The following is a 14,866-nucleotide window of genomic DNA, read 5'->3' as shown; positions in this document are numbered from 1 at the left end:
CATGTTTTTAAGGCCTTAATGATAAACTCTGCTCTCCTAAGCTTGATGTTCTGGCTTTGCAATGACACTGGGCTACAGCTGCCCTTCAGGCTTCCTGGAAACCTGATCAGAGAACAACTTCCATGATTGAACTTTGTTTCCTGCAGGAATGAGGAAACTCCTGTTTAACTGCACACTCGCTGTGCCGAGCAGAGATTCAATAGGCCTGTTTCTCAGACTGACGGAGGATGGCACACCAGAGCATGCAGCTTCTTCTGGCGTGAACTGACCTTTCTGGTTCCTTATCTGCAGACGGCAGCAGAACAGATGTCATTGTCAGGATAATGCAACTGTTATGTTTATCCTTTTTTCATAAGCAGGGCGGCCCTTCGGCTTTTTGTTCTGCGTGTCGTCATCAGTTTAGTCCCGACTCGCTCTGTGGATCATCGTGTTATGTAACAGCAGCACAGGACGGCTGAGATGGGTTTGCCGCATTGTTTACTTGGCTGTTGTGTGTCTGTGGTTGTGTGCTGCGGTAAAAATAGCTACGCTCGCTTCCTTTTCCACAGCTGGGTGAGTGTGTAATGTTGTCGCAGGGGAGAATCAGGACAAAGACACAGGGAGAAGGAAGCATCCGCCTAATCTGGAGTTTAATTTAACGAAGACCAAACACACAAACAAAGGATCTTTGACTGTGTTTCTCTCTCCTCTGCTTCTTGCCTCCGTTTGCCCTTTTCACCAAATGATCCCACCAAGTTGTGTGTCCATCCGTGCACCATTTAAACTGCTGGTACCCAAAGAAAACCATTATGTAAATTCATGGGCCAACTTCATATGCAGAAGTTCACATAAAGAAACTTGAATAACTGAATATAATCAAAACTTTCATCTTTTAGTAGATGACTGCTGATTAAAATGTTCTAGTTCATCAGAGACATCAGCACACTGACTGTTCCTCAGATTAACTGGTGAAACACATTTCGTTTCCATCGTGTTTTTCCCAGTTTGAGGTTTGATTGGAGCTCCTTTTAATTACTTCATCCTCTTGTGCCGTTTCCATCAACATTCAGAGCTTTTACTCTGAGAGAACAGCAGCCTTTCCTACTATATTTGTTGAGTATGTCAGTTCAAAACCAAGGGCGTTAATGTGCTGCTGTAACAGCCTCCTCTCTGGTGGATTCAAGCTTTCTACCAGATGCTGAACCCGTTGCAGGGGTTTGCTCCCATTCAGCCACAAGATCACCGGTGAGGTCCGACTGTGATGGTGGTGAGCTGGATGGGGCTGAAGCTGGGGATCGGTGCAGACCAGTCTTTTTGGGAAGTCATTCAAAACAATTTCTTCACGTAGCTGCTGTTTATGTACAGTGGCATGTTTTGTTTAAAATATCTTGTAGCTTTAAAGCCAAAGTACAGAAACATACAGTGCCTTCCAAAAGTTTTCATACCCCTTGAACTGTTCCACATTTTATCATGTTACAACCACAAACCTAAATGTATTTTATTGGGATTTTATGTGATAGACCAACACAAAGTATTGCATAATTGTGAAGTGGAAGGAAGATGATACATGGTGTTCAAGATTTTTTACAAATAAAAATCTGAAAAGTGTGACGTGCATGTGTTCAGCCCCCTTGAGTCAATACTTTGACGAAGCACCTTTCGCTGCAATTACAGCTGCAAGTCTTTTGGGGTATGTCTCTACCAGCTTTGCACGTCTAGAGATGACAATTTTTGCCCATTGTTTTTTGCAAAGTAGCCCCAGTTCAGTCAGATTGGATGGAGAGCGACCAACCTCCGCCCCTGTCCCAAGTCTTTTGCAGCCTCTAACAGGTTTTCTTGCCCTGTTTTTAGCTCCATCCATCTTCCCATCAACTCTGACCAGCTTCCCTGTCCCTGCTGAAGAAAAGCATCCCCACAACATGATGCTGCCACCACCATGTTTCACTGTGGGGATGGTGTGTTCAGGTTGATGTGCAGTCTTAGGTTTCCACCACACATAATGTTTTGCATGTAGACCAGAAAGTTCAATTTTGGTCTCATCTGACCAGAGCACCTTCTTCCATGTTTGCTGTGTCTCCTACGTGGCTTGTGGCAAACTGCAGACGGGACTTCTTATTGCTATATACTGAGACTGAGTTACACACAGGTGGACTCTATTTACTAATTAGGTGACTTCTGAAGGCAGTTGGTCGCACTGCATTTTATTTAGGGATATGAGAGTAAAGGGGGCTGAACACATATGCACGCCACACTTTTCAGATTTTTATTTGTAAAAAATCTTGAACACCATGTATCATCTTCCTTCCACTTCACAATTAAGTGATTCTTTGTGTTGGTCTATCACATAAAATCCCAATAACATACATTTAGGTTTGTGGTTGTAACATGATAAAATGTGGAACAGTTCAAGGGGTATGAAAACTTTTGGAAAGCTCTGTATATGGACTCATCAGTGTCTCTGGATGCTTCATGAAGCCGGTCGTCCTGGATCATCCTGCCCCATTGTTCTGTTTGCACCAAATGAGGTGTGAGTAGGTTCTTATCCTCGGAGGACCCAGATGTGTTGCACTCTGTAGTTTATTTTCATGATTAACGGAGTCGTCTGTAATCTCCAGACGGCGTGTGCTGAGATTCTTTTCCATTTCATCTGCTGCTAATTCCATTGTGAGGCCTTTTCAGAAGAGCCCTGCTAATCCACCCTGGCAGCCTGGAGACAGGTGCAGCCATCACCACAGAGACCGGCGTGTCCATGTGGGGCCGGTCTCTGGAAGGACGTCCAGGGGCTGCTGAGGCAGACGTGTGTGTCTTTGTCATGTGGTCAGAGGTGACGGTTCAGCGTCTGGTTAGATTTACTGACACAGCTGACCGAGCTGAACTTATTTTACATAATCACCAGTGTAACCAGGGTTAAACGGTGAGAAGGGGAGGCCCTTGTCTAATGATGTTTATTGTTTGATTTGACCACAGTGAAATCTGTGGGCATCCCCGTTTTCACCTTCCTTCAATTAACTGAACTCATGACTAATTATCTCTGACTGATTCCTTTGGTTTTGTTGCCTTAATCTGTTTGTCTCAGACATGCTGCTGGATCTCAGTGATATCGTGCAGGTACGTTTCCAGACTGCAGTCAAAACTAGAGCTCTACCTAGTGATTACATTTAGCAGGTAATCTGCAGATCTTTTTTTGATCAACAAATTTTTTTTTATAATGAAAAGATTATCAGAACAGGTGCAGGTGAGTTCATAAAATCATTTCTGAGCATTGAAACTTTCATTGTTTCTTTCTGACCTGTGGTAATCAGATTACTGAAACACTTGTAAACTAAAGGGAACTTCTGCAGATTTTGAGCCAACTTTGATGTGTGGTGATGCCCGCCCGCTTGAGTGTGCAACTTCACCTCTCACCACAACTCACGCCAACCACTTGCTCCTGCAGTCAGATGTTCACCATTGTAATTAATCCCGACTGGAGTGTGTGAGTGTGTGTGTGTGTGTGTGTGTACAAATTTAGAGCCCTGTCTATCAGTTTGCGTATTTAGTGGCAGCTGATTGACAGTGAGTCAGGGGTGTGGTGATGGGGCATTTCTCAGTCACAGCTGGTCTGAGGCTTTTATTTTTATGTGTCCAGCTGTCCTGGAGGAGCTAAACCCCCCCCATTATCCACACCCCAGCATGTGGAGGCTGGGAGTGGGTGGGGCTGGGGGGTTATTAATGCCCGGCATTTAGGCGGCTGTGGGGTGGTGATGTTCCGCCAGTCACACCCAGCCCACTAGGTTGGTCCAGCATTGTTCGGATGAATGCGGAGCTTTGTCACTGTTCACTGCTAAAGCAGCGTCAAGGCTTTTATTGATCAGGGCTGGATCAATACTGACTTTAAATATCAGCTGTGTTCTCACTTCTCCACCCTGGTAGCTCTCCAGATTGTGCACATTTAATCACGTGCTCAATGTCTTTCACATAAGATGTATACTGACTTCAGATCAGTTGCAGATGTGGTTGAGAGCTCAGGAAAAAAAAAATCATCGGTGGACTTGGACATGTTCACGTGTTTGGTTTCATTCTGGATTTTCTTTGATAAAGACCTGGATTTGTTGAGCTTTGACCTGCTTATCAAATCTTTCATGTGTCTTTGCTCTGAGTAAGGAGCAGTTTAAAAGTCTGACTTGACATTTGAAGACGATGTCTACTTGCAGCGTAGAGGAATGAGATTGCACACCCAGCCTTGTATTTCAGCCAGTTGCATGATGATAGATTCAGAGTTGTATGGAATCTTATGGCTCCTTGTTCTCTCCTAATTGTGTGTGGGGACTAATTTAGACATGTCTCTGCCATATTTAAAGTGCACCTCAAATTTGGCTCCCTACAGTTTTTACTGGAAGATTCTGCCTTTTTCTAGTAGTGTGACCATCATTTCTATCCTTAACACCAAATTCACCAAAGTAAATGCCAAGATCAGGACCTTCTTCCAAACACTACATTCAAGACATGTTTCATGATTTTAATAGTCGCACTGTGTCTCCCAGATCCAATCATGTGACTTGATTGTACTTCATGTGACCATGTACGAGCTACTTTATACGACTAATTCTCAAGAGACTTGTTCTCAAGCACAGCTGGTCTGAGGCTTTTATTTTTAGGTGTCCAGCTGTCCTGGTGGAGCTAAACCCCCCCCCCATTATCCACACCCCAGCATGTGGAGGCTGGGGGGTTATTAATGCCCGGCATTTAGGCGGCTGTGGGGCGGTGATGTTCCGCCAGTCACACCCAGGCCACTTGGTTTGTCCAGCATTGTTCGGATGAATGTGGAGCTTTGTCACTGTTCACTGCTAAAGCAGCATCAAGGCTTTTATTGATCAGGGCTGGATCAATACTGACTTTAAATATCAGCTGTGTTCTCACTTCTCCACCCTGGTAGCTCTCCAGATTGTGCACATTTAATCACGTGCTCAATGTCTTTCACATAAGATGTATACTGACTTCAGATCAGTTGCAGATGTGGTTGAGAGCTCAGGAAAAAAAAAATCATCGGTGGACTTGGACATGTTCACGTGTTTGGTTTCATTCTGGATTTTCTTTGATAAAGACCTGGATTTGTTGAGCTTTGACCTGCTTATCAAATCTTTCATGTGTCTTTGCTCTGAGTAAGGAGCAGTTTAAAAGTCTGACTTGACATTTGAAGATGATGTCTACTTGCAGCGTAGAGGAATGAGATTGCACACCCAGCCTTGTATTTCAGCCAGTTGCATGATGATAGATCCAGAGTTGTATGGAATCTTATGGCTCCTTGTTCTCTCCTAATTATGTGTGGGGACTAATTTAGACATGTCTCTGCCATATTTAAAGTGCACCTCAAATTTGGCTCCCTACAGTTTTTACTGGAAGATTCTGCCTTTTTCTAGTAGTGTGACCATCATTTCTATCCTTAACACCAAATTCACCAAAGTAAATGCCGAGATCAGGACCTTCTTCCAAACACTACATTCAAGACATGTTTCATGATTTTAATAGTCGCACTGTGTCTCCCAGATCCAATCATGTGACTTGATTGTACTTCATGTGACCATGTACGAGCTACTTTATACGAATAATTCTCAAGAGACTTGATGAAGTAAAGGTTAAATAACATACAGTACTAATTCTCAAGAGACTTGAAGTAAAGGTTAAATAACATACAGTATAAAATAAAACCCAGCGACATAAGAGGCAGGAGTGGGCAGACAGTCGTGGTTTGTCCAAAGTACTCGACTTGGAGGTCAAAGTGAGCGTTCCCTGAAATGTCTGTGATAAATGTTCCCCGCACAGGAAAGCCAAGTGCACAGCTACAGAGAGTGCAGTGGGTCAGAGTTGAAGCAGGAAGTTGTAAATGTGATGGATGTTTCAAAACGGTTTGGGTCCTATTTTTACTGGTCGTCTTTGTTTTCTCTTCCAAACAACTTTGACTAAACTGGACGTTGTTCACAACCTGTTGGGTCGTGTTTTAGTGACACCGCTGTGTCCCCACACCTCGGTTAACACAACGTGGTGAGTAAAACGTTGTCGTTACAGATGGAAATGATGGACAAACCCACGAGACTTGGACATTATCTTCACTAACTCCTGAGAAAACCTGGACTCCTCAGCTACATTCACCAGCTAGTAGCTGCTGCTGAGCAGGTCGTGCACAGGCTTAACAGGTGTCGATGAAAGTGCAGAGACTGAGCCAAAACATTAGTCGCTGCTATAAAACCAAAAAGAAAGCGCTTCGTGCTCTGTAAGCTGAGGGTCAATGATAAAGCAGAACATGTGAAACCTCCAGCACTGCACGTTTGATTCATTGATTTAAAAATGGTAAATATGTTGATTTTGTTTCCGAGTTCTTTGAGACAAACATTCTAACATTAAAAACTGCACTTGTTCCACTACTTCTGTCCACGTCCCAGAATAGTAGGGGAGCATCTGTGTCCCTGCCCGACTCCCGTGGGGGGGACTAAGAGCGAGAGTCCAACTGTCTGTTCTGAACCACCCCACCCCTCCAGCCCCTGGAGCTGTGAAGGAATGACAGAGCTCTGACCCGAGTTCACGACCTCGTCCTGCAGCTTTCATTGCCTTCTGCTCCAGGTTTCAGCCCAGAGCCCTTAGAAACCTAATTCTGGAGGTTATTGCTGTTAATTTGTGGAGATGATGATAGATGTGCCGCCTTGTGGCTTTGTTATTCAGCAGTGTTCATCACTGGGTCCTTTCAGGTGGGGGGTGGGGATGACTGGGGATTTACTGCTCAGTCTTCTGGAGGTGTTGTGGGTAAAACATAATGAAACATCTGTGCTGGGAGGTGCTGGCATGGTGACCCCAGTGACACACTCTCCGCTCAGCCTGGTTCAACCCTTAGCCATCCACTCCTCTACCTGTGGGACACTCACACCTGAACAGACTTCAGGGTTTTGTTTTTTTTTGAAGTTACAAAAATATCATAGAAATTTTTTTTCAGCCTTTCAGGTCACTTTCAAAACAAATGCTCTGTTGTAGAAATAATCCAGGTACAAAGCACAACAGTGCTAATGATGAAAATATACCGTCTCCCCACCTCTAGTTTGTCCAGTAGTGAAACAAGATCAAAAATGGTTTGTTCCTGTCGGCTGAACCCTGCAAAATGAGGTGCACTAGTTACCAGCAGGGGACCGACTGCCTCATCACATCTAACACTGGGTTTTCTCTGGGGATACAGTAACTGATACAGAAAGTGTACTCTTGTTGTTTTGGGGATACAGACCGTTTCCACTGGAAGTGCTGTGTCCATTCTGCTACAAGTCACAGCGGCGTTGACATAAGCAGCTGCACCAGACATTTGCCAAAATAAAATACTATAAAATTTTAACTTGAGTTGTGACTGAAATCCAAAAACAATAATAAGACCTCACAAAGCGTTGGCTAACTTTCAGTGCTTGACAGATTTTTAAAAAGAAATGTTCATAAATGTTACGTTTCATCTTGGCGAAGGCTTGGACTTGAGTAATGGCCTGTAAGGAGTCCTGCTTTGAGGCCAACAATCAGTTCAGCCACTGTTTGCTCCATTTTTCAGTCGTTTGTTGTAAAAATAGCTCTGGCCTGTGAGCCCAGTCGGTATCAAAACAGCCTTTTGTCTTTGTTGAAATTTGTGCTGAGGCGTTTGGTGAAACAGTTGCCAGTGCACGTCTGTAACAGGTCGCCCTGTAGGTGGTAAAAATAGTCGGTCATCGGTCATGGCCTGCTCTCTGGCACACCGACGTTATCAGGTCAACGAGCCAAAGTCAAAATCATTAAAATGCCTTTTCTTTTTTTTAAACTGACCCTGGCGGTGAAAGAGAACGTACAGTCCAAACACACCGCCATGTTGGTCAGAGTTATAATGCAGGACAAAATCAGGGGGCGACTGAGGGGCAGACATGAATGGACAGAGCAGTGAGCTGCAGATGATCCCTTCAAACAGTAGCAGGGTTCAGCTTTTAATCACCAAAGTGAAACGCTCGCTGACCTTCAGCTAGATGATGCAACCTGACAGTGATGCTACGGCCTTAAGTCCGTTGTCTGTCTCTCTCTGTCAAACACACCAGTGGAGCACATTGCATCATCGTGTTACTGTCAGACTCCAGCTCTACTGTCATGGCCTCCTGGAGTCACCACGCTCACTGACATGTAAACACCTGAATCCAGTTGGGAAAACTCGACTAAACTGGCAGCACATGGTTTTCTCCTGATGCTCACACGCTTATCTTTGTTTCTGAAATGTCTCTGTCCTCCGCAGGTGAACGTCTACATCTTGGGAAAAACGTTCCTTGTCCTGGCCAGAGAACTGTGCATCAACGCCCCGGTTATAGGTACTGACCTCAGCTTCACCCCCTCTTTATGTTCACTGTTAGTTGAATGGGTCGCTCTCTTTTCAGCAGCCAGTTCACACATGTCTTATGTAAATGTGTGCAACTAGGAATTTATTCTATCAGTGAATCCGTTTTTATGAATAATCAGTTATCCATCAAAAGTAGTGACAGTTTCAAAGCTGGAACTGAAAAATGTCTGGAACACTGGCTTGATACAATTTGAAAGGTGGCTCCAGAGAGTTAGTGTTGCACTTGTAGACAAGATGACGACGCACAAGTGATCAAATCAAACTGTCGCTCTATAATGGGTCAAACACCAAAAAGCAACTGGTCCTATATTTCCCATGAAGCAGCTGGATGATGCGTTTCGTCTTTCAAGCTCCAGTTTTACTTTTTTTTTGTTATTATTTATCTTTACATTTTGCAGATGCCTCCAGATCTGATTTCAAGGACAAAAACAGAGCATCCACCTGAAAACCTGCACGTTTGTGGTAGTTTTGACACCGTTTTTTTAGGTTAACCTCACAGTTTAGTAGCTGAAAGAGTTTTGGTGCTGCTATAAATGAAAACAGGTCATCGTCTTCATATCCAAACCACCGTCTCCACAGATGGGGAAACAAAATACTTGAATATAATACACAAAATATTATAGGAAACCTTTGACCTCAGCTATTCTGCTGTCAGACATGTTTTAATTAGCTTTACTAATTTAAATGCAGACTTATTGTAACTGTGTGCATTATAAAAATAATTATTGGTACCTCTGTGGGCCCCCGATCCTGTGCCCCCCCATCCGTGGCAGCAAAAACCTCATGTTTCCATACAACCCAGGTGTAGTTCACTCGGGTGCACCCAGAGGGCGCTGCTGCCCCTCAGATGCCCAGTCCCTCACCCAGACACCATAATGATGTGACATCTGTGGCTTCAATCACATTATAACCTTTATGTTTTGTCGTCAGGTGAATAAGTATTCTTGTACAGAACACATCTGGTCTTCAACAGCATCAAGCTGTTAACAGTTAAATTGGACTTTACAAAAGAGACAGTGTTTCTCAGGCCGTCCTCTGAAGTGCAAAACAACTGCTTGTTGACAGGATTTCCTTTTTTGCATTTAGAACCATACCACTACATCACGTTTGCTCCTGGTGTAATCTTACTGCTTGGACTATAGCAACAACATTGTATATAGACTTGCAATTACACAAAGCAGTTCCTGTGTGTTCCAGTTGTGGAGCTCAGCTTGGTTACATAACCACAAATCACTGTATTAATGTTGTTTCTACAGCAGCCGCAGCTCTCAAACACAGCATCGGAGCAAATAATGTTAACCCAGTATTTAAATAAAAATATTAAATTAAATAAGATAAAACGGCTCCTTCTCTTTTAAAATAGTCTCTCAAAGAACTAACCAGGTCATTTAGTGTGACATTACTCAGTGTCTTTACTGCTACATTACTTCGAAGGCCGGGACGATCAGCTGGATTCTCCACCCACGGTCCACAGCAGCTTATGCATAGAACACAAGCTCGGGGATCTGTCCTCCCTGTACTCCGGTCCCATTGGTGCTGTCGGAGGAGCATTGGAATTGAAATGTCACCTTTCCGCACTGCACCTCCGTCATGCCCTCCTGGCCAAAATAGCTCAGCTCATTCCCGTCCAGCACGGCGCTTACAGTGTAGAATGCGTCCTGCTCTACCTGAACAGGATGCTCGAACCACACCGAAAATGTACTGCTCGACCCGTCCGACACAAACTTTGTCAGGTTCTGCGCCAGGATCACCCCTTGTCTCTTGAGTTCAATTTTGACACTGTACTCGGCTTTGCTGCCGCTTGACCCGTACAGTCCCAAACCGGCGATAAAGATCCTCTTGTCCACCGCAAACTGGATGCTGTCGCACCGGCCGCGGTAGCGCCACTGATTGCTCCGATAGGCCGAGGACTGGAAACGGTGGCACCTCTGAGGTGCCAGACCCTTCCTCGCAGTCAGAGGGAAGTCCAGCTGGGGTTTCTTAGCTGCCGTGTACCACAGGAACACGTTGTGCGTCTCCTCCAGAGTCAGGATATCGGACTGTGCTGCCCCGTTAGCAAACTCCTCCAGGCTCATGGTGGGGATGCGCACTAAGAACAGAGCCTTGCCCAGGACTTCTCTCCTGTTGCGGGTGGTGGGACCCAAACCTTGTCTGTTGCACTCAGCTGTGGCCCAGTTCATAACGGCCTCAAACACCACCACCTCCTTGGTGTTGAGTGTCTCCCTCCTCAGGATGATCTCCAGCGTCTGCAGGTCGATCTCACAGAAGCCCTCGGAGCACAGCGCAAGCTCAGCCTGAGCGTCGATGACCTCCCAGCAACGCTGCGTCAGCTCGGGCTCCTCGAACAGGCGGCTCTGGGAGAGCAACACGCAGGCGTTCTTGGCCTCCAGGCTAGTTTCCAGGAAGGTGACGCAGGCCTTGGCCAGTGCAGGGACAATGTACTTCTTGGCAGCATACAGGGTGGCCAGCACCGTGTCTGCCTCCAGGTCAATCTCATCACTGTACAAGTACCTGGGAGAAGGAGAAGTGCCTTTTAACCACAGTGAATGTGCACAAATCTCCCACCGCACCGCAGCAGTGAGCTACTTTAACATTAAACCGCAAGAAAAGACATGATGTTCTATGTAAACTGAGTTTGGAAAAACTCTCTGGAGTGCTCATCATCTTGTCATCTTTGCTTGTTTCCAGTCTAATTTCAGCTGCATCAAGAGAATTCACAGAAAGCACAATGGAAACAATGACTGGCTTTTTGTTCCCAGAGAGGGCTGAGTGACTTAACACATCCTGCTGTTTTCTCAAAAGACGGCACACAACAGGCCGTGATGCTGGTTTAGCCAGTGTTGATGAATGAGCAGCAAAGGTGGGTATTTGTACTGACCAGTGTGCACATATTCCTCTCTAAGAAAACTGTCAGGCTGTGGATGAGGAAAAGGGGAATACATGTTTCTAGTTGAACAGTGAGCTCTGAGAATACCAGCAATTACAGAGCACAGTGCTGCCTCCGCTGCTGCTCTCTGGTGCTCAGAGGATTTTGGCATTCGCCTCTGATTAGCTTTGGATGAGTAATAATATGCTTTGAAGTGACACTGACTGTGCTTGTCATGTCTCCTTTTGCTTGGCTGTGTGAGGGATGGTGAGTGGCTTACTTCAGCAGAATTAGAAAAGCAGCAGGTTCCACATCTGGGATATGGATCTCAGACTCCTCCTCTGCCAGATCGCCGTAAAACATGGCACAGAAGACGGAGCTTCCCACGGCCAGCACATACTGGGAGGGAGGAGGAGAGGGAGGGAGGAGCAGATGCATCAGAGACACAGAGATGCAACCAGAGTCGCACTTACTTTGCTAAGTTCAACAAAGGAGCAGCTCTTGTCTCTGGTGCAGAGACAATTTCCCTGCTCAGCTAAAAACAGATTTAGAATTTCCAAACATCTTGTCAGAAAAGGAAATCAAGAACTGTTTATCCAGGAGGTAAAACGTCTTTACCTTGTGTGCTGGAACCCTCTGCGATGCCCCCAAGGGGCCAACAATGAAGTGGACATCAGCCATCAGCTCATTGTTAAACATCAAGGCGTTCCTAAAAACAGAGCAGGTTTCATGAATAAGGCTAAAGTATTGTATAACATCAAGTCCTCCCACACTTGTTTTGCCTAGAGACACTGGATATATTCATAGGGTTGGCGAGCATATATCTACAGCAGTGGGGCTAATAGTTATCTTATTAGCAATAAATCTACTTAGTATCTGTTGTTTAGCTTATAAAATGGTAATAGTTACTGTCACAGGAGAAGAAGAACTATTCACATTAGAGACAAATCCTGGTTGTTCAAAAAGATTTTTGCAGCTCAGAATAATTTCTGCTATTATACAAACTTGGGCCAGGGATAGTGTTGTCTCCCAAATAAATGACACACCACTAAGGAGTGTGCTACCTGGGGAGTTGCACTTTACAGTGCATCTCATTTCCTTTTCAAACACCGTCATATTAATGCAGTTGGCCGCTGCAGTGTCCTGCCGATACCTACTAATGACCGTTAATTGATCTTGTGACATCCTGCGTTTCAGGGGTGTCTGGCACACAGCTGTCTGCGTTTCTACACTTTGAAACCGAGCATTTGGCCCAGGAGCTGCAGCAGTTACCTCTCTCTCAGTGTGGGGTGGCTGCACTGCCAGCTGGGTGGGTCTACGTTGTTGTTGTTGATGTTTTGCTGGGTGGTCGGGGTGGTCGCCGTGCTGCTGCAGCTGGCCTGGCACACCTGCACCTTCTTCGTCTTCTCGGTGTCCGCCACCGTAGTGCCGTTGGCCAGGTTGGTGTTGTTGGTGTTGGCGGCGGGGTACAACTCCGCAGCCATCTTCTTCTGCTGCTGCTTCTTGCTCGTCAGGGACAGAGTCAGGATCTCATAACATACCGGCAGCCTGCCCGGGAGCCTGCCGACCTTCTTGGACTTTTTCAGCGTTTCTGGAAGTAGGAGTAGATAAGTCAGACACCTCATGATCCGGCCATGATGGAGCAACCTGCAGTCTGCCGTTGGCATCGGCACCAGTAACCGATCTTCTTGGTGTTAATACCCGGTGAACCGAATCACGATCGGGCTCTGGTTCAACTATACGAGGTTTACCCAGAGGAGAATTTGCCCTTTTCTGCCTGAAATCCGGCTCCTACAGCGCCGCGTTAAAACGCCAAAGTTTACACGACATCATCTAAATATCCACCCAGCACCAGAGTCCGTTTCCTCCCCCGTATCCAACTTCGACTATGATCACTTTTCCTCCGTTCCCTGGCGGTCACCTCATCCTCGGTAGACGGAGAAATGTCCACGAAGCGTCGCTTGTTTTCCCTTTTCTCAGCGAGTGGGTAATCCGGTTATTCTATTTTTTCCCACCCCGCCTCTGCGTTAATCCTCAGAGATTTGTGCCTCTGCTTTTCTCCGAACCGGCTACTGAGGGAGAGCAAACCAGCTACGACGTCCAACTGCTGCCATAACCATCCGTGGTAAACAGTCATTTGTCGGGAGTTTTTACGGTCTTCTGTTTTTTTTTTTTCTGCGTTTTTTACAGTCGCGATCTCCTCGGACGCCCAGGGGTCGCTGAGGACCAATCAGATTCACGCACCGCGCTGACGTCAGAAGGGCAGACGGCTCCGCAGAGTGCGTCACCGCTCCTCCTCCGCCGCAGGGACTAGTTCTCCCTGATTTTGCATACAGTACAATAATACGCATATTCACAGAGGAAACTTTGGAATCAGTTGACTGAAGATATTTACAGGAATAAAACCTGAGCTTCACATGCGAGTTCTGCATGAGGGAAAAGTCTAGAGAAACATTTTAATCTTGTGTAACATGCCTTCAGATGACAGTTTATTAGGTAGGCTACTGTACACCTGACTAAAACTCAGTCTAATCCAGCAGTACTGCAGTAAATCCTCCTCCTGAAGGGGGTAATTTTCAGTTTGTGTTCAAACTGTTTAGGAGAGGTTGTTGATTCAACTGCGAGATCATGTTGGAGGCTGCAGTTGAACTGTACTGCTTTATACAGAGCTGTTTCTTTTATAGCCTCATTGATAAAAATGGGGATGTACAGCATAATAGAAACACCTGTCAATAAAACACATTACACCTCAAAAACACCATGTTGTCTAAAATACATCTGAATCAATATGCCTCTAAACTGATCTCAACAACTGAACATCACCTTCATAAAGGAGTTATTACCGGACTGTTGGAACAAACTGATTTGGTTTTAATAAACTACCAAATGAGTGTATATGTGCACGCAAAACATCAGTATACATTTCTGCTTTTTTTTTTTTTTTACCACTGTGTACAACCCTAAAATGGCTATGGTGTTGTACAGGTAGTCTTTGGTAATGTAATAACACACAAACTTCATACCCGAATATTTCCAGCAGCTCAAGTTCAGTCTTAAAACATCACTAGTTGGCCATTATTCACTGACATTCAAATATAATACAATCCATCAAAGGAAAAAGCAACTCAGAGACCGATTTCTCCGCCTAGAGTAACAGAAAAAAAGACCAGAATGCATTGCAGTTCCAGACAGACAGTTCTGAGGGAAGGTTGCAGCTTCCCCACCACTGAAGGATTTTAATGCTATTCATACAGCCCAGCTCCCACATGTGATGGAAAGGAGCACGTTCCCGGCCTTTCTCTGGGGGCACTTTTGGGGAATGTAGGTGAGGCAGGTTGAGGGGAAGAGGGTTCACAAAAAAGTAAACTCCACCAGTCCATCACAGAATGACTCCTGGGCTGTTGGAGCATCGCAGATCGATTCTGTTCCACAGTAAAAGAGGATTTGAGCTGTTTGTTTTTCCCCTTAAACAGCATCGTTTTATTCTATGGATATCTTGCCTGGCACTCACAGGCAAGTAAAACTTGGAGCAGTGACGGCCAGCTCCGCAGACGGATCATTACAGGGTGCGGAGGGGGGAAGGGATCAGCCTGGATCTGATTACCAGCTGGCTCTACCAGCTTTCCACTGGACTGCTCTTTAAACATAGCTACTGACTTCAA

At 45.4% G+C, this 14,866-nt stretch overlaps 2 protein-coding genes across 2 annotated transcripts in view; one reads left to right on the top strand and one right to left on the bottom strand.

Moving 5' to 3' along the window:
- The window catches only part of LOC109966620 (transcription factor IIIB 90 kDa subunit-like), a 76,151-nt gene that overhangs the window by 695 nt on the left and 60,590 nt on the right, over positions 1 to 14,866 (top strand). The window contains exons 3-4 of the mRNA XM_020611576.1: positions 3,056 to 3,087; positions 8,237 to 8,309. Of these exons, the coding sequence (XP_020467232.1) occupies positions 3,056 to 3,087; positions 8,237 to 8,309 (105 nt within the window). The remainder of the gene's footprint in view (positions 1 to 3,055; positions 3,088 to 8,236; positions 8,310 to 14,866) is intronic.
- On the bottom strand, positions 9,233 to 13,523 carry LOC109966595 (BTB/POZ domain-containing protein 6-B). The gene is made up of 4 exons (XM_020611532.1): positions 12,477 to 13,523; positions 11,823 to 11,913; positions 11,485 to 11,603; positions 9,233 to 10,849 (listed from the first exon to the last, which is right to left on the bottom strand). Exons 1-4 carry the CDS (start codon positions 12,869 to 12,871, stop codon positions 9,817 to 9,819), a joined length of 1,638 nt encoding a protein of 545 aa, XP_020467188.1. The 5' UTR covers positions 12,872 to 13,523; the 3' UTR covers positions 9,233 to 9,816.

The sequence above is a fragment of the Monopterus albus genome, unplaced genomic scaffold, assembly GCF_001952655.1.
Source record: "Monopterus albus unplaced genomic scaffold, M_albus_1.0 scaffold115.1, whole genome shotgun sequence".
NCBI classification, from domain to species: Eukaryota; Metazoa; Chordata; class Actinopteri; order Synbranchiformes; family Synbranchidae; genus Monopterus; species Monopterus albus.
The sequence above is the reverse complement of the archived record's forward strand: the minus strand, read 5'-3'. Positions and strand labels throughout refer to the sequence as shown.

What these genes read in the sequence shown, in the direction of transcription:
- LOC109966595 (XM_020611532.1), bottom strand. Translation starts at nt 12,871, where the DNA reads ATGCCAACGGCAGACTGCAGGTTGCTCCATCATGGCCGGATCATGAGG. An exon ending in CACCCCACACTGAGAGAGAG is followed by an intron (nt 11,914 to 12,476) that starts GTAACTGCTGCA and finishes CTCTGTTTTTAG; the next exon opens with GAACGCCTTGATGTTTAACA. An exon ending in GCTTTTCTAATTCTGCTGAA is followed by an intron (nt 10,850 to 11,484) that starts GTAAGCCACTCA and finishes TCCTTCTCCCAG; the next exon opens with GTACTTGTACAGTGATGAGA.